The following is a 27,925-nucleotide window of genomic DNA, read 5'->3' on the forward strand; positions in this document are numbered from 1 at the left end:
CACTGGGCTCTGCCAGACTTGATTGCTGCAGCTGAGCAAGTCTTTTGATTGACATATTCCTCTGCCTGTCCGGAACCTTTAGGATCAGAGCGCCGGTTCAATGGGGATCTGGACCGGGCTCTTGATCCTCATAAATGAAAGAGGAGACAGTCTTTCCCTGCTGGTTATTAAGCTTCATACCTTGATCCCAGCTCCCCCTGTCTATTCCTGCAGTCCCTGTTCCTAATTCCTCTGCTTGCTCGACATGTTGCCTGACCTTTGACTATCCGATTGTTCCCTGATTGTGTACTGCGCTGCCCGTTTGGTTCGGACTTTGGCTTGTTAACTCTCCTGTATTGTGTTCGTTTGTCTGTCTCGTTCTGTGTTACACTTATACAGTATAGGGCACGTCTTCGTGGTTGTCCGCAGCTGCCTAGGGCTGTTTGAGGCAAGTTGGTAGGGACAGTGGGTGAATTCAGACTTAGGGCTCACTGTCACATCTCATCCCTACCTCCCTGTCCTGACAACTTGCATTTGGCAGCAACCTACTGTACCTGTCTAAAAGAAGCCTTAGGCTGCATTCACATGTTCCGTAAAATTGTCAACAATTTTAGGAACCATTAAATTGAATGCAGCCATTCACACGATCCATTCAGATTACGGCATGGATCCCCCGTACATAATGTGTGTGGGAGATCTGTGCCGGGCGGCTGCACTGCTATGGGATCCGTGCCATGATCCTCCTCCACATCGCAACACGGATCATGTGAATGAGGCTTAAGCATAGTTCATCAGTGTTTGATCCCGGGGCGTTAGGGTTAAAATGTAAGGTTTCGTGACCATGGCTGGAGTTAGTTATTGTTATTGTTTACATAAGAATACTTTTAGCTTGCACTAGTTTTGATAGCTTCCCACCATTGTTTAACTTCATTCTTTTTCTTATGGAAACCACTTTCTAATCTCCTGTAATATCTTAGTAGTGTTCTTCTTTTCTGTATGCAGTACTACAGCCCAAGTATGACCTGCACAGCAGAATCCTGAGAAACCTGCATAGTTTCAGAATCTACTATATTGACATATTTTGAAGTACTTAAATGAAACTTGCACTTTTTGCAGGTGTACATGCTGTCATTGTGACTTGTCATTGTGACTTGTCATTGTGACTTTGACTTGCAGCAGGTATTCTTGAGAAGAGATGCTTACAGCTATGAGGGTGACTATACTATGTGTAGTGAGTGACATGATAAAAAATCTATAATCATTTCATTTTTACTTGTCGAAAATGTCAAGAATATAAAGGATCAGCTATGCCCAGGTTCAGCCCTCAGGGTTTGCACCTACAGTTCATATTCTCAGGGCCATAAATAACACAGATAACAGGTTGTATTAGGCGCAGGAATGAGGTTACACCAATGCTGTACAGTAAAACAATTACATACCGAACTATGGCTGCTATGATGCTTTATTATGGCCAAAACACTTGCAGTAATACAATTAGCATTTAGCAAATCATTACTAAGATATACACTATTCAATATAAAATGGTTACTAGAAAAGTGCAATACATAAAGTATGTTAGTAGTATACAGCACATATATTAGGAATAGAACAAATAAGAGCAATCTGTAGCATCATGTTAAAGGAGAAGTCCGGCGAAAATTTTTATTAAAGTATTGTATTGCCCCCAAAAGTTATACAAATCCCCAATATACACTTATTACAGGAAATGCTTATAAAGTGCTTTTTTCCCTGCACTTACTACTGCATCAAGGCTTCACTTCCTGGATAAAATGATGATGTCACGACCCGACTCCCAGAGCTGTGCGGGCTGTGGCTGCTGGAGAGGATGATGGCAGGGGGACACTGAGGGACACAGGGCACTGGAGGGGCACTAACCATCCCTCTGCCATCCTCCTCTCCAGCAGCCACAGCCCGCACAGCTCTGGGAGTCGGGTCGTGACATCACCATTTATCCAGGAAGTGAAGCCTTGATGCAGTAGAAAGTGCAGGTAAAAAGCATGTTATTAGCATTTCCCATAATAAGAGTATATTGGGGGGCAATACAATACTTAAATAAAAATTTTAATCGGACTTCTCCTTTAATCTGTGACTATTGGGGACTTTTCTTGTACACTGCAGCATTTCTGCATGCAAACTGCAAAAGGACAACAGAGGTTTCAAATAAAGATCATTGTATGTGCAGAACGTGTGTATGTTATCCCAAATTTTCTCTAACTTCTCTATCAGCTATTTATATAGAACTGTATCAAAGGCTTTGCTGAAGACCAGATAGGCGATATTCACTGCCCCACCTTCATCCAGCACTTTTGTGACATAGTCAAAGAAATCAATGAGATTAGTCTGACATGATCTGCCCACAGCAAGGCCATGCTGGTTTGCATCCATTAAATTGTTGATTCTTGGGTGATCCATTATCTTTTTCTTTTTTTTTAGAAGATTTTCCATCATTTTTACTACTATAGATGTTAAGCTAACTGGCCTGTAGTTACTGGCTGGTGGTTGTCAGGTTTATGACCATATTCCCTTATATAGACTGGTGGTTGTTATATTCATGTCCCGATAACCTTTCATTTGTATGCTGTGAGGTTTTTATTAGATTTCAACCATTTTTTAAAATCTATTTTCTTATTAATATCCTACCGTAGTATAGATAGACAAATGTTGAAAGACAATCAATACCTATAACTATGACAAAAATAATACATTTTATGGGTACACATACCTATTAACTATAAAATATTAAATAATTTTACACCTTTCATTTACATCTGAGTCATTTTGCCACAATTTGATTTGTGTAAGGCCGATTCACACATCTGTAGTGCTGCCCACAGCCGCGGACCCGCAACTACAGACAGGACCTATTCATTTAATAGGTGGATCCAATACGAATCCATAACACCTACGGATATGCGTATGGGGCCATAGAAAGCAACGGGTCCTTATTCTGTCCACATTTGTGAGTACACAAATGCAGACAGAATACACGAATGTGTAAAAGGGGCCTTATTCTTATTATTTTATACTTTTCACCAAACCTTTTAAAATCTTAAACACAAGAGAATGTACAGTATATACCACTACTGCTAGCATGGCATCTACCCGTAGTATGGCAAATAAAGTAAGAGATGGCAGTGACACAAGGTGGTTTGCTTTAAACCAGATGGCACTCAGTTATCTGACAAATTGCTCTGTACGTTCCAAGAAGTACTGCTTGTCCGAGATCGCGAAGGCCTTTGGAAATCAGATTTTCTATGTTCTGCAGGAAAAAAAAAATATACATCCTATTTTATTTGCAGGTGTGGAAAAAAATTCTGCAAAGTAAGATCACAAAGGCATCTGGCTGGCTCTAAAGTTTTATTTTGCAGCAGGCCGACCACTCCAAACATACAGCCAATGACATTAGAAGCTATCTGCAGTATAAAGAAGGAGCCCAGGAAGCGAAGATATCAGCACTGAGTCTATCCAGGCAGTGTCGGACTGTGGTATCTAGGGCCACCAGAGGAAATGATCCTGGGGGCCCACCAATGAAGAACCAATAGGAAACGACATGTCAGTCAATGTAAGTGCAGGTTCTAAAGATGGAGGCCACCAGAGGATCCTCCGATCCTCTGATGGGCTAGTCCGACACTGTGTCCAGGACTATATGAGAAACAGAAGAGCATTACAGAGCCATAATCAGAATGGGAATAAATGTGAATATTGGGAGAAGAGATTGTATAAACTAATAAATCCCTCCTGCACCCTCTATAAAACAATATTGAATTGTGATTGTGTTCTTACCAGTTTCCCAGTGAATATTCACTACAGGAGGTGTCTGTAACCTGCAAAATAAAATTTATGGTTGAAAACATGTAAAGTCTCTAACAGAGTAGTTATCAGTACTTGCTATAGTAAGAATTAAGTTTTGTGACTTAAATGGGCACTGTCATAAAAAAAAAAAAAAAAATTGAATATGTTGGAGAAACATCAAAAGTTTTGTTTTTTCAGATACTGTGTGTTCAGGCCACGGCCAATTAGGAGAATGAGCAGGAAGAAGTACAAGCGAAGTGCGTTCAATCCCAGCTCTTTGTCACATGACCTAGTTGGACTCCCAATGCAAGTCTATGGGGCAGATTAGGTCTCAGATACAAAGCGAAGAGGGGAGCGACATCAGCGATGGATTTGACTGCCTTTAGTATAAAGTGCATGGGCAGCTTTAGTCATAGAATATTGCCTTCTTTTCCTACTGCCGCTTGTATGTACTATTCACACCTAGAAGCCAACCTGGACTACATGGAAATATTACATGTGATATACTGCAACTGAAGTTATTGTGCCATAGAATTATATTAATTTGTACTATGTGTAGATAGGATATGGTCTTAATTTCCATTTGCCAGCTGGAAAAACTTTTTTATTTTTATTTTTTTTAAAGGGGCTGACTGGATTATACTTTACTAGTTACCAAACAAGGGCCAATCTGACACTCACAGGGTCTCCGCTGATCATCCGGTCACTCGACTTGTCTATGTCTATCCATTTGCTGTTTTTTCAAGTCAGAGACAGGAAGTGGAGATCAGGGGGCATTCAGTAAGCATCAGAGTGGCAGCGACAACCCATTTTTAGTGACTTGAGTTCATTACAATATTGTGGATTAGAGAACCTCACCTGCTCTCTTCCCCTTCCAGTAGTTTTTTATACGTAGCAATCTCTACATCCAGAGCCAGCTTGACATTCATCAGCTCCTGGTACTCTCGTAGCTGTCGGGTGACATCCTGTTTTGCTTTTTGCAGGGCTTCCTGTACTTCCACTAGCTTTGCATTGGCATCTTTGAGAGAAGTATTACTGTTTTCCTTGGCCCGTGACACCTGTTGTTCCAATTGTACGCACTGGAATGCCAATAAGAGACATGGATGTGGTAATACCATCCTAAAGGTGTCATTTTACTTACACAAACATTAAATCATAAGCTAATGTTAAGTTTGTAGGGGTGAATTCACATGCTTTGTTTCAGAAATTCCTGAAAGTTAAAATCCTAACGTTGGGATTATTTTCATCTTATTTGCAAGTTCTGCAACTTGACAGAGCTGTGTTTGCAGTTAGAGATGAGCGAACCTAGAGCATGCTGGAGTCCATCCGAACCCGAATTTTCGGCATTAGCGGTGGCTGCTGAAGTTGGATAAAGCCCTAAGGCTATGTGGAAAACATGGATATAGTCATTGGCTGTATCCATGTTTTCCAGACAACCTTAGAGCTTTATCCAAGTTCAGCGACCGCCACTTATCAAATGCCGAATGCTCGGGTTCGGATGGACTCGAGCCCGAACCCAGTTCGCTCATCTCTATTTGCAGTGTTAATATTTCTGAAGTTTCACAAATCATTCCCATAACCACCATCATTCCAAATGTAAGGCTATGTTTACACCACGTAAAAGCACAATGGCAACAACGGCCGCACTTTCTGTGGAGTGGAACACTGCCTCTGCTTCAATGGGATCCCGGCCGGAGTGTACACACATAATATATGCTCCGGCCGGGATTCCCGTGCGGCGCCGCAAATAACTGACATGTCAATTTTCTGCATCCGCAATTCAATGAATTGCGGCTGTAGGAAACCCTGCCAGTTCACACAGTGAAGCAAGAGGCTCCGGCCGCTTGTTTCATTGTCTGCTATGTGGAGTTCTGATGCAATGCTTATGCGTGCTAATGCTTAATGATAATACTTAAGTACCGGCCGGAATAGTCCAGGCAGAGACCGGCCGTTCCATGACCCGGCCGGGGTCACGGAATGGCCGGTCTCTTCCGTAGTGTGAACATAGCCTAAATGTAAGAACACACACACACATATATATTGTCTATACACCAGTATAATAATAATGCTGGATTGGAATTCCTTAGATCTCTATTATAGGACTTTGTGGTATAATACCAGAAAGTATAAGACTAAGGGTATAAACCCACACACCATATACGCAGCAGATATGCAACAAATACGCAGCAGATTTGTTGGTACAGATTTGATGCTGTGTTCAGTTATTTAGATCTAATCTGCTGCGAGTTTGCTGCGAGTTTGCTGCGAGTTTGCTGCGTATCGCAGCAGTAAATATGCTGCATATACTGTGTGTGGGTTTATACCCTAATTGTTGACTCTTTGGGGACCACCCTTTTTTGCCATCCATTTTTTCTCCCACATATGGTATTTACCTGATTCTGTATGCATACGACCTCTGACCTCAGCCTCTGAATTTTGCTGTTGAGCTGTGTGATGTGACTACGACTGTTCTCCAGTTCTGCCTCATAACGGCCGGCTTGCTGTACACCTTGCTGTAACTAAAGAACGACAAGACATTACCGCCTTAAAGGGGTACTCTGGAGGAACAAAATATGTTTTCAAATCATCAGGTGTCATAAAGTTATACAGATATGGAAATGACTTCTATTAAAAGAAATCAACTTTTCCAGTCTCTATCAGCTGCTATATGTCCTGCAGGAAGTGGTGTATTCTTTCCAGTCTGACACAGTGCTCTCTGCTGCCAACTCTGTCCATGACAGGAACTGTCCAGAGCAGCAGCAAATCCTCATAGAAAACTTCTGCTCTGAACAGTTCCTGACATGGACAGGGGTAGCAGGAGAGAGCACTGTGTCAGACCGGAAAATATACACAACTTCCTGCAGGACATACATCAGCTGATAAGTACTAGAAGGCTTTTTTTTTTCTTCTCAAATTGAAGTCATTTACAAATCTGTTTAACTTTTTGATTGATTGATTTTAATACATTTTCTTCCTCTTTGAAGTAGCCCTTTAAAACCTAACAAAAAAAAACATAGCAGTTCATTTTATTCATTAACATAATGGTCAAAATACACAATGAAAGTAAAACTTACCTTACTCCTTGAGAGTGCATGTGCGTCTTCCCGACTTCGAGCTGCAATGCTCTCATAGCGTTCCTTTACCTCCTGCACCACACTCTCCAGATTTAATGGACAGACATTGGACATATTCAGAAGAACAGAAATATCCCCAGATTCCTCCATTACTTCTTTTAGTTCCTTTTAAAATAAGACAAGCAGTTTTACTGCAATACATGATAGATAACACCAGTGAACACAGTGTAAGCTTTGAAGCAGAATACATAAAAACATAGTCAAATCATGGTTTATAGGAGAGAAAAAAATGTTTTGAAATCAGCTAGTATCAGAAATATACACAGATTTGTAAATTACTTCTATTTTTTTTTTAAATGGATTCCTTACAGTACTTATCAGCTGCTGTATGTCTTGCAAGAAGCGGCGTATACTTTCCAGTCTGACACTGTGCTCTCTGCTGCCACCACTGTCTGTGTCAGGTACTGTATAGAGCAGGAAGAGTTTTACTGTGGCCACTTTGCTCCTGCTCTGGACAGTTCCTGACATAGATAGAGGTGGCAGCAGAGAGCACCGTGTCAGACTAGAAAGAATACACCACTTCCTGCTGGACATAAAGCAGCTGATAAGTACTGGAAGACTTGAGATTTTTAAATGGAAGTAATTTATGAACCTAAGATAATACAGGTTTAGGTGAAGCTCACTAGACCTTAGGGGGCGGTGGTGAGAAACACTAGTCACAAATAAATCTGTATGTTAGAATCAAAATTGGCGGAGGGGGAGGGGGTCGGGGGGGCAGGGGGCTAGACCTAGGGCCTTTGAGGTTTAGGCCCCCTATTTTGATTCCAGCATACTAATATACAAACCTGTACAATTTTATCATACCAGTTGATTTTTTTTTCTCCCCTCTGGAGTGCCCCTTCTAATTGCTCATATTTAAATGGTTTAGTTTATGAAAATGAGTTTAGTTACTTGTTAGAAGTATTAAAACAAGTTTACTATGAAGTTTGAATGAATTACTTCATTCTTTCATTTCTTCATTCATTCTTTCATTCATCCATTTATCATGTTCTCCTCTATCTATCAGCAACATACATACTTTGGTTTGTGTACAGATAGGAGCCCAATAAACTTACTGCTTCATAGACTAACTTCATTAGCTCAATTGTCCCTTTTAGCTCCTGGAGTTTTGCTTCCAGTTCACTTCGGTCTAAGCTACTAGTGTCCACATCCTGTATATAAAAGAAGGCCATATTGTAATATTGTAATTAATCAGTACGATATACATAAAACTAGTCATTTATATTCACGGGAGAGAGCCTTAAAATCTGCATCAACCTCCACTGACAGCAGCAGCAGCTACTAGGATGAGGTTCCTAAAGTGAACTCTGAATTGAATCCATACAATGGTCCAAAATAACTCAACAGAAGGCTGACACTCAGGCCCCATTCACACTTCAGGAAATCCTGATCAGGAGGCCTTAAAAGGCTTCAGGATTTCCTGACAGTAATCAGTTTTTATGTTCAGGAAACCATCAGTAGTGTTTTCAGGATTTCCTAATGCGCATCAGGGTTTCCTGAGCTCCCATAGACTTCTATGGGGGTACCCATTCAGGAAATCCTGATGAAAATAGGACTGGTTCTATAATTTCCTGACCTGTTTTCCTGAATGGACACCCTTCAGGAAAAATCCTGAAGGCTGTCAGTGTTCAATGCAAATCCTAACAGGAATTCCTGATAGGAAAAAGAACAGATTTTCCTGACATGTGAAGGGGGCTTTAGGGTTTGTTACTTGTTTAGGCTATGTTCTCATACAGTATTTTTGCTCAGTTTTTTGGTCAGTATTTGTCAACCAGGAGTGGATTGAAAACACAGAAAGGCTATGTTCACACACTGTTAAAAATTTTGTATATGGACGTCATTTTATGACAAATAATGGCCGTTATTTCATAACAACAGCTGATGTTTTAAAATAACGCCAATTATTTGCCATTAAATGAGGGCCATCCACTCAATTTCAACAGTGTGTGAACAGAGCCTTTCTGTGTTTTCAAAAATACTGTGTGTGAACCCAGCCTTATACCGTTCTTTTAACCCCTTCACAAACGTGCACTTTCGTTTTTCCTCCTCGCGTTTAAAAGGGCGTAGCACTTCCTTTTTTTCAGCCACAGGCCCACACAAATCATTATTTTTTTGCGCCACTAATTGTATAAAATATGCTGCGGAACCGGAAAAAAAAATATTTGCGCAGTGAAATTTAAAATTGTAAATTTTTTTTTTTTTGGGGGGGGGGGGGGGGGTTACACCATTTGTCCTATTGTAAAACTGACATGTTGTCCATGTTCCTTAAGTCAGTACAATTACAACGATATGTAACTTTTGTAACTTTTATTTTATTTGATGTCTTTTAAAAAAATAGAACCTTTTAAAAAATCTAAATGCTTCTTAAAATCGCTCTGTTCCCATGCTTATAACGCTTTTATCCTCTGGTCTATGGGGCTGCGGGAGGTGTCATTTTTGTGCCATGATGTGTACTTTCTATCGGTACCTTGATTGCATATATGCAACTTTTGGATCGCTTTTTATTAAAAATTTTTTGGATTTGATGCAACCAAAAATGCGCAATTTTGCACTTTGGCAGATTTTTGCGCTTACATCATTTACCGTGCAAGATAAGGAATGTGCTAATTTAATAGTTAAGACGATTACGCACGCGGTGATACCAAATATTTTAGTTTTTTTATTTTTATTTATAAAATTGGAAAAGGGGGGTGATGTAAATTTTTATTAGGGGAGGTTTTTTTTTTAAATTAATGAAAAACTTTATTTTTATTTTTTTACGCTGTAATTAGAAGTCCCCTGGGGAACTTCTATACACACAGCATTGATTCCCCCATTGAAATCAGTGCTGTGTATATAATATGGCACTGATCCATTAGATCGATGCTCTGTTAGTCTTATCTGCAGATCAGCAGAATACTGAGCCAGGATCAGCATCATTCGGACGCTGAGGTCTGGCCAGGTAAGTTAAACAGATCGCCTCTCTGCGATTGCATTGTGGTGGTGATCTGCCCACTAGACCACCACCAATTTAGATGCAGCTGTCAGCTGTGAGCTAAACGGCCCATTAGCAGGAGTGGCAATTGGACCGTGCCCGCCAATAGCCGCGGTCCTGGGCTATTAACAGCACCCGGGATCGCGGCGGTTCAGATCGAGGCCAGCGTGCGGCCCCGCTCTGAACTCCCTTACCCGACCAAGGACGTACAGTTACGTCATTGGTCGTTAAGGGGTTAATGGACGTTATTTGCCTTTAAATAACTGCCATCCACTAAATTTCAACAATGTGTGAACATAGACTTTCTGTGTTTTCAATCCACTCCTGGTTTTGGTTGACAAAGATCAAAATACTGAGCAAAAATGCTGTGTGGGAACATAGCCTTAACATTCACAATAGACTTATTTGTTTATCTCAGGTTCTTCTTTATATTGCATGGAGATAAACAAAGCAACTGGGAAACCCAAAAAGGGCACACAGGGAAAAGGAGGCAAGTAGCCCCACAGAGTCATGAATGCGGAAAACCCTCCAAGTACATTAAAAGGCAGTAAAACAGATAATACATCTAGAGAAGCTAAAACCCTAATGTGACGAGATTCTGAAAACCAGACATTCTTAGTAAATCAGGGCCAGATTTCACCACTGATTTATTTTTTTTTAGTGACCACTTTTTTAAATCACTGCTGCTTCCTGATTGGCTGCTGGGTGGCATTTGCACAACCTTAGATACGTATTTGCCAAAACCTGTAGCTTGAGTACAATTTTTGGCTATGTTCCAATGATGTAAAAATAACGTCTATCTTTCCGGAAGGCCATCATTTTAGAGCCAAATGTTGGCCGTCTATCGGTAATGTTCACACATTGTCTTTTTCTGGCCGTTTGATGGTTGTTTTTTTGGATGCCCGTTATGTTGAGGCCAATAAAAAGACAACTTAAAATACGGGCGTCAAAGAGCCAAAAGAAGATGGTGTGAAAATTACCTTAAGGGTAGCTTCACACGTTCCGTATTGCTGCGTATTTAACACTGTGTTTTTATCGCTGCGTGTTTGGTGCGATTTTTACATGCGAGTTTTGATTTTCACGTGAAAATCATGTGAAAATCAAAACTCGCATGTAAAAATCGCACCAAACATGCAGCTATAAAAAAACGCAGCGTTAAATACGCAGCGATACGGTACGTGTGAAGCCACCCTAAGGGTACTATTACACCAAGCAATTTTACGACGATTACTGATAAACGATCTTAAACGACCACTAAGGCAAACGACCCGAAATTGTTCGCCCAATTACATGGAACGATGATCGTTATTTATGATCGTTCTTGCGGTCGTTTAGTCGTCGGTATTGCGTACATTTCAGCTGCGAATTCTTATTCCACCAACCAATTTGCGACCGATCAAACGATAAAAATAGGTCCGGATCCTATTAAACAATCAATGATTTCTTGTTGGTCGTTTAATCGTTGCCTGCTATTACATGAAACGATTATCGTTCAAATCCGAACGATTTAACGATTTTTCGAACGATAATCGCTCCGTGTAATACCAGCCTAAAGAGGTTATCCAGGATTAGAAAAAGAACAGCTACTGCAAAAACAGCACCGTCGTCCCCATAGATTGCCCAGAGATATCCGCTCTTTGCCGGGGGAGGCAAAGAAGTGCAGAGGTGCGCAGCTCTTTAAGAGTATTGAGCCCTTATGAGTCCAATCTATTTATTGAAATCTCTTTTGGTCTGTGTCATGGTTGTACATTGTAGCACTTCTTTGTCTTCTCGCTCATAAACGCTGAGTGCAGGTTAATTTCACAACATGACAGAAATGATACAAATTATACTTGTGAAATCATCTCTGCGACATTTTATATGTGTTCAATGAGTAATACATTGTTGTGCCAATAACAGTTTATATCATTCATTTCTAAACTGTAATCCACCAGCATTTATTAGTCATGAAATTTGCTCAATAAAAGCAATAAATACCTTATGGAGGTATCATTAAAGGGGACCTGTAATACTTCAATACTGAACCATGCGTCATCAAGGCAGTCCCTGGTGGCGTCTACAATCCCTGCCGTCTTGGCTGATCACTTTCTATACAATCAAGGCTATTGGTGTGGTGAAAAGCCACCGGGGACTGCAGAATAATTAAGCTCTAGTTTTCATTACTAATGGTAATCCCTGTCAATTATGTCACAACACCTAAATGATCCTCATGATTGGTGGGAATGCGTACATTGTTTTCATAAAAAAATTACTTTTATGATATATGAAAGGCTAGGTTTACAGTGATCCGACACCGGACGGAAAGGCATCTTTGAACTGATCCCATTTCTTTTGATGGGACAGTTTAAAGGGGTTGTCCAGCGGAAATCTTTTTCTTTCAAATAAACTGATATCAGAAAGTTATATAGATTTGTAATTTACTTGTATTAAAAAATCTCAACTCTTCCCATACTTATCAGCTACTGTATGTCATACAAGACAAATGTTTTATTTTCCGTCTACACAGTGCTCTCTGCTGCCATCTCTGGCAGAGACAGGAACTCTGTTTCGGTTTTCTATGAATCCCCATAGAAAACCCCTCCTGCTCTGGACAGTTCCTGTCTGGGCGAGAGATGTCAGTACTGTGTCAGACTGAAAATAAAACATTTCCTACATGGCATACAGCAGCTAATAAGTATAGGAAGACTTGATATTTTTTAATACAAGTAAATTACAAATCTGTATAACTTTCTGACACCAGTTGATTTGAAAGAAAAAGATTTTCGCTGGACAACCCCTTTTTAAGCATCTGGCAAGCTAATAGTGCTGCTGGATCACCGGACACGCCGTACGTCAGAACATGTCTTTCGGCGTTCTGCCATACGGCCTGCCCATTTATGGATTAAAGGATAGAAAGCCCGATGATTACTGATGCCTTTTTGGCATCACTTGTGTTCAGTTTTAGATAAAAAACGGAAACGGATGCAACTGATAAATGTACACCCAGCCTAAACTGTATCATAGCAAAAAAAATAAATAAATAAAAAAAATAGACTGATGCAACTTACTGTATCCAGTAGCAAGATAGTTGCCACAATATAACCATAGAGAATTGAATACACAGAGCTTTTATGGCTTCGTATTCCATGGAGCTGCATTTGGACACTGACAGTACAGAAATAGGCTGCCTAAAAAGCAATGCCTTTAGGGGTGAGGAGCTCCATACTTATGGTACCTAATCGAGCATGATCAAATTGATACTGTATTTATGTATATATGCTGGGGCTTGAAAAGAAAATGAGCACCAAAAAAGACCCCAAAAGCAACAATTAGCAGTGGGTTAGGGCCATATTACATTTGACAGTTAAGAAAGGCTTGACACTAAAACGTCCTGTTGCCGTTGTATATCTTTGATTAATTTTTTTCTACAAAAAAATTTATGAAGCATGATGGTGAGTGCCGAGAATGAAGTTTTAAATTATCATATTACATGGCTCGATCACTAATGTAAACGAGAACCTGCTAGATTTTCGCTTTCTTACTGAGCCTATTACACAGATCAATAATTGTGCAGCAAGGGTTATATATATATATCTATATATATATATCTCTATATAAAAAATGTCCATGCAGCCGTTGACCTAGTGTAAAATAATAAATATTGTACATACCTCTCCGCGCTCCCCGGTGTCCTTCTTGCTTCTGCCAGGTCCCGTAGCTGCCTCTAAAACTTCTGAGCCAATAACTGGCTGAATTGGGACAGTAACGCGGGTAACCTGAGTAGGCTGAGTAACGCGTCACTTCAGAGAGCAGCTCAGAAGTTCCAGTAGCCGTTGCAAACATAGGGCAGAAGCAAGAAGGACACCAGGGAGTACAGAGAGGTATGGATAAGGATTAATATTATTACAGTCATCAGCGGTTGGCCATGCATCGCTATTACATGTAGTGTGGCCCATGACTTTTAGGAATAAACAACAATGATCAGACGATCATTTCATCAGCTGATTGTTGTCTTCATTACATGGAGCGATGATCTGCCGAATTGGCCTGATTTGTCAGATTGTGGCTGTGTGTAATAGGGCCCTTAGTCAACACAGAGACCCACCATGCCCCACACACAAGCAATCACTATTAACTATATTAATGAATATAATAAACAATAACTATACAGTTTATGGCAATGTTTCCTGTTTCTGATTGCCCTTTTGCTTCTAGAATTTTACATATTTTTGTATGCATATATATTATTATATATTATTGTGAGAAGACCAACATAAAAGATCTGCACCTGGATCTACGTTGCCTCTTACATATATGTTATCAGGGAGGTTCTCTGATTAAAATGAAGACATGAATGATTCCAAAATATTTCCTGTGGATAAATTATGCACCGGTCTAACTAAGAGATGAAATATTCAACCTGGCAACATAGATTTAAAAGTCTGCTGCTAATGTTAGAAATAAATGCAAAATGTAGGTCTGATTTCCCAACAATATATCTTGATACTATAAGCATCTTAAATAGCATTTAGCGCTCTGTAGAGACAAGAATATTTTATAGAAAACATTTTTATTTAATTTAATATATGTATACTGTCGACATATTCCGCAGCACTGATAGAGCTTGTATTACCTCACATGGAGGCTGGCCCAATATTTTTTCCTACTCTAATTTCCCATTCTCATGCACACGTAGAAGATGGTGCCGATTTTTAAGAAACCAATTAAAGTATTTTTGGAGCGTGGGCGGAAACCTGATCTTAAACTAGACGTTATCTTGTTGACACCCATAACTGTTGTGCTCCAAGGCAGTAGTACTAACCTCCACTGTAAAACGTAAATTCCCAATACCTTATGGTTAGTATATTCTTCGCATTTCTTATGAAAGTTTACACCTTTTGTAGTTTCAATTATAGTAAACCTCATGGATGCACCAACTTTACTACTGTATACAATGTACAAAGTTTCTGATCCCCCTTTTTAAAATAACCTTTAACTCATCATTACATATATGGACCCATGCAAGTAATATATTCAGTCTTTTATAAACTCCAAGTTTGATGACGTCTCCTTACAGGTTCAGGCTAATATGGCATAAACCTCTGCTGCTTACCAGTTACTCAAAATATATTAGGATCTCTTTGTATCTAGTAACATAGTAACATAGTTAATAAGGTTGAAAGAAGACAAAAGTCCATCAGGTTCAATCTAGGGAAACCCTACTGTGTTGATGTGTCAATCTTATTTCCTATTTTCTGTTCTGAAATATATGTAACTTAATTATTCCACCAGTTGACACCAACAGCATCTGTTGGATCCCATCGACTTGTACTGAGGTCTGTTGGTTCCAACTTGGTGTCTGTCATTTTACTAGAAATATTAGCTGCACTTTTTTTTCAGATTTGATGTAATATGTGATGGAACGTCCAACAGAGATCTGCCCAACTAAATGGACCCTTACATACACAAATAAGTAATACCAGGACAAGCATCAGGAAATATTTAAGGCCTCAGCGCTTGGACACGTGCCATGATACCTTTAAACAGCTGATCGGCTGGGGTTCTGGAAATTCTGGATAACCACCCCTTTAAAATGCACAAAATCCACCGTAGTGCTTATACAAACAAATAAACATATTTGTTAGATACCACAGAAAAAAAATTGTCATTGATCCCTCAAGTCAATGGTCATGATCTGCATCTGGTATCTACCAATAGCTTGAAGCTCATCTGTCACCAGACACAACTTTCTGTCTTAATGCATCTTTTAGATGCTGTGCTAAAGAAATAATAATGATAATAATAATAATAATAATAATAATAAGAAGAAGAAGAAGAAGAAGAAGAAGAAGAAGAAGAAGAAGGATTCTCTCACTTAAAGCCCCCCCATTGGATGCAAGTCTCCCCTTACCGAGGGCATCTACCAACTGCTTAGATTGTGTTTAAAGAGCTGTTCTGGGATCCAAAAATGTATTACCATCATCAATGACCAGTAAGGATTCAGTGGGCTTAGATATATGTATTTGCATATTAAATAGGTAATCTTTTCATTAGGGTGGTCTGTTATTTTGTGCAGATACACCTACCTTTTCTGGTGCGTGTATCTGTGTCTTTATTTTTCTAAAATTTTCATTAAAATTTTAAAAGCCACAATTGTTTTTATTATTTATAATGTTGCACAGTATTGTAATATTAATTGCTGTTTTTAATTGTATTTTTATTAGAGCCTAGCCTGTTATCCTACAATCTTTGAGCCTATCTGCCTTGACCAGACTGTCCATGCTATGCCTGGAAGGTAAATCAAGGTATCCCACATGTCTCATCACCCACACACACCCACACAAGTTCTTGTGAGCTGTCCCTTATTGTAAATGTGTGTTTTATTACTAGTGTATGCGCACAGTTCTACCTCCTGAATGTAATATCTCCCTCCCTTTAATCCACAGGCTTGTCATCATCAGTACCATCAACAGCAGTTCTGCGCTTACTGTAACCCCTTTCTTGCTGTGTTGCTGGTTCTTTCTGTTCAAATAGTACTTTACAAAGCAAGTGCATCAATATCCCCCTTCTCCCACCATATTCCATCTTTAGTAGAGTAGTGTAAGGGCCCTATTACACGGGATGATTATCGTGTGAAAAATCGTTAAATCGTTAGAATTTAAACGATAATCGTTCTGTGTAATTGCAGGCAACGTTCGAAATATCGTTTGTATGTCGTTGATCGTTGATTTAGATCTGAACCTAAAATTATCGTTAATCGTACGCTAATCGTTCACTGTAATTCCACATTCGTTCGCTCAAGTTCTGCGTTTTCTCACTAATCGTTCAGTGTAATAGCACACTGCCCATTATTTTGCTGGGATCAAATGGATTAAACGATCATAGTAACGATCGCAATACCGATCGTAACTAACGACTATCGTTCTGTGTAATATGGTGAACGATTTCAGGTTAACGATAAACAATCTCGTTTGCGATCGTTTATCGGCCGTCGTTAATCGTTAAAAATCGCTCCGTGTAATAGTTCCTTAACTCTTCCTCTAGCACAGTGCCAGCCTGTTGAGTCTGGTGCACTTTTATCAGCATTTTGCCTTGGCATGGCAGAAAGGTATAGGCAATGTTGTGTAACTGGTCACACAAGTAAGGTAAAGAGAGTCCCTGTCTGAGTACTGCTGGTGTATAGTCCAGCTCTAGTGCTGGTTCTTGATACGTAGAGAATGAGAAATAGCTGTGCATCATATGGGGACTCTTAAGGCCTCAATAACAGAAGTGACAGCACTAAAATCCTATGTTTCACCACTCTCAAAGATAATGTAACCAAACTACACAGGTTTTTAAAAAGCATTATGAAAGTATAACTTATATATACATATATATATATATATATATATATATATATATATATATATATAGAGTACATAAAGCTGTGTACCGATAACCCTGAACAGACAGTCTTAGGATCCTTCAATATTTCAAGGATGTCTATATGGCCCAAATTAAAATAAGAGGCTATAACTTTTTAACATTTTTGAGCCTCAAAAAGTGTGTGCACATGGCCTCAGAGTATGGTGCAGATTCATGCCTGTACCATACTACTGCAATTGAGGTCATTAATGGGTAAATTCCATACTTATCTCAAATAATACATGAACTAGTTTACAAACTATGTGAAAATTGCAATACTGCCGCTGTAAAAGTGCCAGTGTTGTTTAGAGGAGGTTTGTGTTATGCATAGCACTAATACTGTACCTTTTTCAACTGCACAAAGGCATATTCCAAGTCAGTACGTACACTTAACTCATCCTCATACCTAGGAGGAAAGGATAGAATGTAGATAAATTTAACAGATAACTGAACTATATTAGCCATATACTATATTGTAAATCTACGTATTCAGTACAATTGAAGAAAAGTTTTACTTTGTTTTATATAATGAACCTGAAAATTTATGTATTATATAACTATTTGTTCTTTGTGTGTGTGGTTAAAAACCATTTTTGCTACTGATATGAAGCCAACATATCCTATAAAGTAAACACTTTACTACAAAATGCAAACATTTTTATTCCATATTTCCCCATAAATAGTGATTGTCCTGCAGTTTTTGGTGGGAAAGAAGAGAAGGTATATGCCCTCTTTAGAAATAATTGAAAGGAAAAAAATGTCTATGCTAGTTGTAAGCCCCTCTCAATCTCTGAATATAGGAAGAGTATAGTGAAAAAGAATGTGACAGGAAAGGAATCATCAAATAGATTTTATGTCCCACAGAAACAGCTGTACAGTCAGCCCTCAGAATATCAGCAGAGGGACACACCGCATACCTCCTATAATGTGACTGCAGCCTGTGACACAGATCCTGCACCTGGTGTGACTGCAGCCTGTGAGACAGACCCTAAACCTCTAATAATATGACAACTGCCTGTGGCACATGTTCTTTTCAGGTTAAAGCAGAAGACTGGCAGAAATTTTTATTAAGGTATTGTGTTGACCCCAAAAGTTAGTCAAGTCATCGATATACACTTATTACGGGAAATGCACATAAAGTGCTTTTTTCCCTGCACTTACTACTACATCAAGGATTCACTTCCTGGATAAAATAGTGATGTCACGACCCAACTCCCAGAGCTGTGCGGGCTGTGACTGCTGGCGAGGATGATGGCAGAGGGATGCTCAGTGTCCCTCCAGTGCTCCACCCCTCAGTGTCCCCTGCCATCATCCTATCCAGCAGCCACAGCCTGCACAGCTCTGGGAGTCGGGTCGTGACATCACCATTTTATCCAGGAAGTGAAGCCTTGATGCAGTAGTAAGTGCAGGGAGAAATGCACTTAATAAGCATTTCTCGTAATAAGTGTATATTGGTGATTTGTATAACTGTTGGGGGGCAATACAATACTCTAATAAAAATTTTTTACCAGACTTCTCCTTTAAATATGTCTGTGTAGACCAAATTATTTGAATAAAATAGCTGGACTTTAATTATAAAGATGGCTTTTTAGGCTACATTGTGAACAGAAGATTTCCTCCCTTCCTTGGTCATGTTCTTTGGCATTGCATAAGGAACAGAAAACATACTTTTTTATTGTATGTTTTGTTATACCACTGATATGAAATGAGTAACACTGACCATTATGTTTTTTTGTCAGGTTTTTCCTGTATTCAAGTGACCCAGTACAGGACAACTGGTTATTCCAGGGTCATGGACATCTACGGGTCATTGGTGAGAGTAATCGTTAGACTGTCTAATCAGATACCATAACTACTATAGCACAAATAGCTGAACATAATAACATTGGTTTAAGATTACACAAACTGCTTTACAGCTTGAGGCTATGTTCAAACTACGTATATTTCCAGCCGTAGTGCGAACCGCGAATATACGCCTGTAGTTCTGAGGTTGATGCGTACGCTTGAAAGTATTTAATATCCGGCCGCACAATGCACACTACATATGAGCCTACGGCCGGATCATATACGGTGCCTTGAAAAATGAACAAGACCATTGTTTGCGGCTGGAACTGTTCCAACTCATGGCCGTGGATTTCAATGCGGCCCCGTACGGAATACTTATTTCAGCCAAATTGAACTTGATTTTTATATTAAAAAGGTTCTGTGTGGTTTACTGGGCTGATCGAAGATTTCCAAGTAAATGACCTGCTTCAGACCGCTTCGAAACAAGCTAGGGAAGCATAACTGTACTACGGGCAAATGTTCGTGGTTCGCCCGCATGTTCGCAATACGGCTGCATGTCTATTTTTCCCACGGCCGTAGTCTCAGCCGCACATATCCGGCCACGTACGAACTACGGCAGGACATATACGTAGTGTGAACATAGCCTGAAAAGGTATACTGCTGCAATAGTGGATAATTTTAGGTCCATTTTGGGTGATATCCCAGGGCCCATGGCCACCCAAGCAAACTTATACTTTCAATGGTGTATTGTCCCTTGACTACGGTTCTGACATGATTTGCAAAAAAATAAATCTATCCTGTATCTATGAGCAACACGCTAGTGCTGCCATAGTTACCATGGGGTTGGGGGGCCCAAGCTTGGTGAACAGCCTGTGGCCTATGGTAAAGTTAATCCACCCCTGTACTGCTGCTCATGCTGAACTTCGTCCATTACCAAAAATACCTACAATGAGCGTGTGAGCATCAGAACTGGACTGTAGAGCAATAAAGAAAAAGGTGGCCTGGTCTGATGAATTTTCTTTTTCTTTTAGACCATATGGATTCTCAGGTGTGTGTTTGTACTAGCTGTATGAAGGCTCAGTTCATAAGCCCCGATCACTGAGATAAGTGCTTGTTATCAGGGCCTGGCCAGCCTGTCTAAAAATACCTTTAATACTTATTACAACATTTAAAGGACGTAAGGGATTTACTTAACAGAAAAGATCTCAGATTGACATTTGAAGATGAAGAGTTAGATGTCTAGTTAAACAAGACAAGGCATATTTTACAAAGAATTGTTATCTTTTTTTATGGGTTCTAGTACAATTGAAACAACGGACCAACTATGATTTTACTGAACCGACTGCAGCCAGACTGCTCTGCCAATGGCTTATTCCTTGGAGAACAAAGGGGTCGGGTAGTGAAATTCCATCACGCCCGACCTTAATCTCCACCAACATCATCTGTCAACGGAGTTTCGTAAGAGCCCCTTATACTTTATACTGATGTCCAATTCTGTTCTGAATATAAGTATAAAGTCTATGAGGACCTTAAAGGAAAACTCCGACGCTGATTAAAAAAAAACTGAACTGAAGCTCCAATTGGTGTCTTAATTTTTTCTTCACTTCCTGGTTTGAGGTTTTCCATGATGCACTATGTCTCCTGTGATGTCTAACTGACTCGGTAGAACTGTTAGATGGCTTACATCTTGCTCAACCAATCAGAGCTGAGCAACCCGAGTCATCTGACAAAGGGAGGCTGGCCTAACAGGGCTTAGACCAGTTTTCCTCTTGATGATGTCATTGTCACAAAATGGCTGCCACAGAAAAGCCTGGGGTCAACAGTCATTAGGTAAGAATGAGTTTACTTCACTTCCTAGTGGGGGTTCAAGGGGGAAAAGATAGGGAAGAGGGGCAGATAGGTAAATGAAACACATTACAAAGTTATATAAATTTGTAATGTGTTTCAATTACTGTAAAAAAGCTTTTCACCTGAGTCGTCCTTTAATTTTTCCAAAGACCCCTATAGTGGTCTACATTCAGCTTAGTAGAAAGGGGTGTCCAGGTGTCCTTAAGATATGGCCATTTTGTACTGTTTAGAACCAGCTCAAAGTATATTGATTGCTTTTGCGATCATAGAGAATAAACTAAACAAAGTATATACTGTATAATTACAAACTAGGTTGCTGCTGAAATCGGGCTGGATCTTTTACTTTGGATTATAGGTTCCTCCCATCAATTTGGTGTTTCTGTTTGGCATTTCACCAAATTAATAAGTTATATATAACCCATATGTTGTGAATCCTCTTAATGAGTATAATTATAAACTTATAAATTATTTACTCACTCCTAAGTACCTACAAGGCTCATATCCAAGACTCAGCGGTAACATATAGGAGTTTTCTATTGACCTATTACATTTGGATCTGGTTGAGATGTGGAAGATAGAACTTTTATAATAAGTACTGTTCAGATTTCTTAGCAGAAATCTGACATCATACATCAATATTACTGACACACCATGATGCCTCTGTGTCCTACTGTAGACTTTCAAGGAAATTTGACCAGATCAATTAACCCTGTCAGCATAATTTCTAGGGCATCAATGCTTTGGAACAATCATGTCAAGTAAATAATCATTAAGATCCCACAACCCCGAACTAACTTGTCTTTTATGTCATTGACAGAATCCATGAATTCCAGCAGGTTCTTCTGAGTCTGGTTGTTTCTCTTGGTTACACCATTGACCTGACCAAGGAGGCGACTTATATATGATAGGTAAATGGGTTCCAGGTCTTTCTCAGAGTTATCCTCTTCCTGCAGCATTGACAATCGTTCCTCCAAAATCTCACGCTGTTTCTCCAAGTATCTAATCTGCCGAACACAGTAACAAGACAATATCCAGAATATTAATACTTATCCCTTTCCCAGGTGTTTTATGGACATACGCTTGTGATTCTTTTAAGATGTGTCATGTATGTTTACCTCTCTTTGTCTTAAACTATGTTTTATCTTTACAAAGTTTACCTATACTGATAGAACTATAGAATGGTAAAATTATTGCCTTACATTTTCATAAAGACACACTAGGAAACACAGATGAAGGCCTCCTGCACACGTCCGTGGCCATTTTTATGGTCAGGAAATACTGATCAGGAAGCATTTTAAGAGGCTTTAGAAAAAATATTAAAATGGAACAGAAAAAAAAGCCATACTCATCTGCTGCATGGCTGCAGCAGCACTCCCCTCCGGCTTCTCCTTCTCTCTTCTTGCTCTGGGAGGAAGAGAGCAGTGTCTTGTGGCTGAATGAATAATGCGCCAAAAGATTGATTGACAGGGCCAGGAGCCAATGGCTCCTGGTTCTGTCAAACACAGGACTGCGCTTACAGTTAAAGGACCGGTCTAGTCTGCCTAGGAGTGCATCGGTTGTCTGGAATTCCATATGCTTCCATAGGGTTCTATGGGGCTTCTGTTCCGGAAGCCTGGACAATTATAGGGCACGTCCATTAATTTACGGACCTATAGTATTTTCTTTCTGAGACACCCGTCAGGAAAAATCCTGAAGGGTGTCCATACCAAATAGATTTCCTGACCTATAGGGTTCTATCTGCATTTCCTCAAATCAAATTCCTCAAATTTCCTAACAAATCTGGATAATCCAATAATTTTACCAGATACTATGTAATAACTTATTTCCCTTATGGTGGTACTGCAGTAACAGCAAATAGTTGCTGCAGGGTTTCCCCAGAAAACCTTGATGGGGATCATTTTAACAAAAGGAGATAGCTCTAAACAGATAACTAAAGTAATAATTATATCTGTGGGTAAAAAACTCATGTTCCGAGGTTTGTGCACTATAAATTCGATTTTGCAGAATTTTACCCTTTCAAAAATGTGCCCTGTGGACATGTTTAGTAAGGCTAGGTTCACACTGCGTTTTCAGCATCCGTTTAACGGATCCGTTTTTTTTAACGTCCAGAAAAATAGGGTCAGCAACGTTTTTTGGTCCGTTTTGGTCCGCCAAAAAAAACGGATCCGTTTTTTTTTATAATGGAAGTCAATGGAAAAACGGATGCACACAAATGAATCCGTTTTTTGCAATCCGTTTTTCATGCGTTTTTTTGCAAAAAACGGATGCGTTAAACGGATGCTGAAAACGCAGTGTGAACCTAGCCTAACCTGTAAAGTTAGACAGCAGTTTGGCCTAGTCATTGGGGTCTGGGTTCTGCTCCCATTTGGGATAGTCCAGGATGAAGCTGGGCCTTTAAGAAAGTAGAAGGGATGGTAAAGTGGGTTCCCTAAGGGCCAGTTCACACGGAGTAACACTGGTGGAATCCCGCCAGCCTCCGTGTCATACTGGAATTCTATGGGAGGGCTCGTGCTTCCTCTCTCCAGGCAGAAGAATTGACATGTCAATTCTTCTCAGCTGAGAGGCGCGGAGAGAGGAGGCGCGCGAGCCTTCCCATAAACTGCCAGTATGACACGGAGGTTAGCGGGAATTCCGCCAGTTTTACTCCGTGTAAACTGGCCCTAAGAGTTTCTTCTATAAGAGAAGACTGCCCTATTGCTGTGTAGTTAGGAAAATCGCATGTACAGTAGGCCTCAGCGAGCCTCTCTACATTGCTGTGTGTCTGGGTCAGTAAACGATCGCTGGCACCGGGCACTTGTTTGTAATACTGGTGCAAAATGCACTACCAATATATTTGTATGGTATTGGCCTCAGAGTCAGTTCATAGTTGCATCATGGTTTCATTGAGAACACAATTTGTGACCGTTACTGAGTACCAGATCTATTTTCAAGCCCATTTATGAGAAGTTCTGATAGACTTAATTGACCCCTTTTGTGTGTAGTGTTATCAGATACACAGACCCTAACTTTTTCTCTGTGGCTCACTGGCTGTGCATTTTGTCATCTTCTCTGGGTCTTTCCCTGAACTCAATGACAATGACGTCAGACATGCTCTCATGACCCAATCAGCTTTTAGCTTTTTGCTGCAGTTGTCTTCTTCACTCAAACATACCACAATACCTTAGGTCACTAATACATAATATGGCAAAAAATTAAATATTATTTGAAAGTTTAAAAAAAACACCCACTTAGAATTGCCACTTTTCTGCTCTCACCGCTGTTCACAGCCCGTCATGTGATCCTGCATCTTCCGATAAATTGTGGGTTATGAAGGGGCATGTCAGCAGAGTATGTCACTGTTCATTTTTTTCTATATTAGTGCTGCTTCCCACCTCCATCCTCTGTTCTGAAAGGAACTTTACTGTACTTCATATAGAGAAGCAGGCACCCCTGTCATTTTGACAGCTGTCTCTGCTTTACTGCATGAAGCAGCATTATGTCACCGTTGTGTTAGGTGTTCAGCACCCAGTAATAATAATATTTTTTAATTGTAAAGCACCAGTAAATTCTGCAGCACTTTACAATTCTGGGGGTACATAAACAAGCATTACAGGTTTACACACTAATAACTGAATAAAAAAAGCAGTGAGGGCACTGCTAGCGAAATCTATGAGCAAAGGTTTGAGATAAAAGGCAAAAAAGTGTTTGTTTTTTTTAAAATAATATTTTGTATAGTGGTCCAGCCATTGTATATGAATACGGTCATGCACATAGAGGTAAGTGAAGCATAGACTAAAACAGCTGACTGAAAAGTGAAGTGTGTGTGGGGGGGGGTGATGGTAGGGAAAGCAGTTTAGGAAATAGTTTAAGCCTGTCTAAAGAGTTCAGTCATTAGGGTACACTTTAAGCTGTGGGTGTTGGGAATGGTCCAGCATGTCTTCAATGAGCAGTGAGGCATAATGTAGGATGCCATAGAAACCACCTATAGAAGTGGGGGTCATCTGCCATTTTGACTGATACCCCTGTTCCTTAGAAGAGAAGAAGCAAGGAAATCGAGAGCTGGGGAAACAGAGATGAATATGAGGTCATGTGATGGGAGGCGAGATGGGAAAGAAGGACAAGTGCCAGTAATGGTCCAACCACTGGAAGTGTCTTCAGGGCTATAATGTTACCACTGGGGGTCGTATTATCTAATCACTATAGAGAGAGTGAGGGGATCATGTGACTGTCAGAGCACAGGAATGGGGCTTCTAAGAGATGGAGTGGACTAAATCTCCCCCAATATCCTTACAAATATTAAGACACATTAAGAGTTGTCTATGGCCTTGGTTTATCATATGTGCTGTGTCGCTTAATTTAGGCCATATGGTGACATCTGTCAACATTTAACATATACATTTTTGTTGCAGGAGAAAACAAATTAGGATGGTCTTCTATGCCATGGACCATGGTTTACTATACTATTTTATCCCTCTTTTTTGCAGTATTTGCCAGGACACACTTGTAGTCTTCTATTGTGCTATATAACCCTACAAAAGTAAATGCATTAAATACTGTATATATATTGTCCATCACATAAACTACTAGTAAACCCCATTAACTCCATCAATGACTAGTGGCTGGAAACTGATCTTATACCATAACTTAAATCGTTTTTTGCACACTCACCATCATAGGCCATACGTTTAAATAGTATTATAGCACACAGGGGTAAAAAAACAAACAAAACAGAACAAGTAAGGGATGAAAAGGTGGCCAGGTTTCTCAAGGAACCATATGAAAGGCCTAATGGCTTGAACTCATTTTGCAAACAATATGAATAATTTTTTATCATTATGATGAACATAGGACATATCATACAAAAATGAATAATTAGAGCCTATTCTTAGGGCTTCTACCATGTTGTGTGAGAAGACCATGTCATGCAGCAGAGTAACATGAAGGCATGAAGCACTTGGACCCCCCCCCCCCCCCCCCCCATGCACTTCCTCATTGAATGTAACTTATGCATATTTCCATTGTGCAGAAATGTAGACTCCCATCATTTGCCCTTTCATCTACACTCACCTTGTCTTTGAAGGCAGCCAGTTCTGTGCTGAGCTTTTCCTCTCCATCATCAAAGCACAGTGTAGACTTTGTGTTGAGCTTATCCTCTCCATTCTGTAAGCTGAGTGTAGACTTGGTGTTGAGCTTATCTTCTCCATTCTGTAAGCTGAGTGTAGACTTGGTGTTAAACTTTTCCTCTCCATTCTCTACGATGAGTGAAGACTTGGTTTCAGAGGTCACTGTCACTTTGGTTTTAAAGTTCTCCTCGATGCTTTGAGAGCAGGATACATTTTTAGTGTAGGACTCTGTTGAGTAGGTTTCTGATGAAGAGGGGCTAAGGAACAATTTACGTTCAGTATTTACAGAATCTGGACGCCAAAGAGGCAAGTCGTAGCTAGATGAATAGGAAAAGGCCATTTTGACCGGTCAGTATACTTGCTGTGAACTCCGGTAACAAAATCTTTTTTTGTTTAAAGAAATCTGTGAGAAGCTCTGATTCCCGAGCAGGAGAACACAGCCTGGGTGTGCCTGACACAGGGAGAGGCTGCAATTACCAGCCGTCTGCAAAGTACAGCGGGGTGTCAGCCATTCGGTATGCTAATGTGGTACACAGAAAGATCTCTCATATGTGTCTATACAAATACACTGATGTACTGCATACACATCCGCTCTGTTTGTGCTTTCCATGTGCAAATTCAGAAAAACGTAACCTTAACATTTTAAGTGGGATGTGATGTCTTACATGTCACGTTAAGGTTTGCTACCCCATGCTATACATATCATGCGGTATATGCTCTTTCTCCGGCACTAAGTACAGACCTGCAAACAGTATCTGTCTGTGCTTCTGCACGCTGAGACAAGTATTCATAGCTATTTCACAAGAACTCTAGACATTTTCAGAAGCTAAGTAAAAGTGTAGGATTTATGTCATGCTTCTATGCATGAATGTAAATGGGCCACCCCGATTAAGCATAAAATGGGTCAAGAGACGAAGGTTATTTATTGTGTAATAAACAAAAAGGTTTAATATTTGACTCATGGTTTTTAATGTTTCTGCCTGAAGTCATTCAATAGCAACCGTCATTGTTTACATGCAGGGGATACAGATTAGTTTAAATTAAACTTCAGAACAACTTTTTTGTGGAGAAACAAATGTTTAGTTCTTCTACAAAAAAAATGTTTTGTATTCTATTTTTTATCACTAGCATGACTTTATGGTTGGGGAACATACAGGGTGGCACAGTACCTTTGATGGTTACAATAAAAACTTTGTAACAAAACAATTTTGGTGCAGTGCTTGATTGGTTTGGTTTTAAACCAAAATGACAGCTTTCGACTATCCTTCAGTGCTGATGTAAGTGTCTGGGAGGCTACACCTTGCTACGGGTTGCAAGTATTTAATCAGATTCTTTGTTTAGATCGACTCCATGTCTCCATAGGAGCCACTTTCAAAAAGAATATTTGTTAATCGACCCATGACAAATAGACCCAAGTGGCAGTTCAGAGTAATGCCAGCTCTTAATGGGGTTGTCTTCTTGGTGGGCATTTTGGGACAAAAAATTTTTTAGAACCTAAGCACACTGGAAGCCTCTCTGGTCCTCTGACTTCTTGAAATTTCTGTATCTACATACAAACTGTTCTGTAAAACAAGCACTAATGTAATAAATTGGAGCCAATTTAAGGAGTCTACTGGCCTTTTACACAGAGCGATTAATGTTCGAGTTTTCACGATAACGATGGCATTTGAGTGATAATTGGCTCGTGTTAACAAAGCGAACAATCAAATGACGAGCGATAAATTGTTATCATGATCGTTCAACATGTTCTCAAATCGTTGTTGGTCGTTCACTGAAAATAAGCAAATCGCTTCGTCTAAACAGTTTTCCAACAATTCACCCTATGTGTGAGATAGGCTTAAGCGATCTTAAAATGATAGCAATAGCGATTTTTTTCAAACCATTTATCGTCTAAACGCGGATCGTTA

General features: G+C 39.8%; 1 protein-coding gene and 1 long non-coding RNA gene across 2 annotated transcripts in view; one reads left to right on the top strand and one right to left on the bottom strand.

Annotated features, from left to right (window-relative positions):
* LOC138792573 (uncharacterized) overlaps positions 1-19,096 on the top strand; it is a 70,920-nt gene extending 51,824 nt beyond the window's left edge. Inside the window, exons 2-3 of the long non-coding RNA XR_011363156.1 lie at positions 16,104-16,174; positions 19,023-19,096. This is a non-coding gene — a long non-coding RNA (uncharacterized lncRNA). The remainder of the gene's footprint in view (positions 1-16,103; positions 16,175-19,022) is intronic.
* On the bottom strand, positions 1,957-26,780 carry LOC138792571 (keratin, type II cytoskeletal 80-like). The gene is made up of 9 exons (XM_069970166.1): positions 25,963-26,780; positions 21,712-21,920; positions 17,629-17,689; positions 7,982-8,077; positions 6,867-7,031; positions 6,186-6,311; positions 4,651-4,871; positions 3,784-3,824; positions 1,957-3,259 (listed from the first exon to the last, which is right to left on the bottom strand). The coding sequence occupies exons 1-9, from the start codon at positions 26,356-26,358 to the stop codon at positions 3,171-3,173; spliced, it is 1,404 nt and encodes a 467-aa protein (XP_069826267.1). The 5' UTR covers positions 26,359-26,780; the 3' UTR covers positions 1,957-3,170.
* Between the last annotated feature and the right edge of the window lie 1,145 nt (positions 26,781-27,925).

This window comes from Dendropsophus ebraccatus, chromosome 5 (genome assembly GCF_027789765.1).
Source record: "Dendropsophus ebraccatus isolate aDenEbr1 chromosome 5, aDenEbr1.pat, whole genome shotgun sequence".
NCBI lineage: Eukaryota > Metazoa > Chordata > Amphibia > Anura > Hylidae > Dendropsophus > Dendropsophus ebraccatus.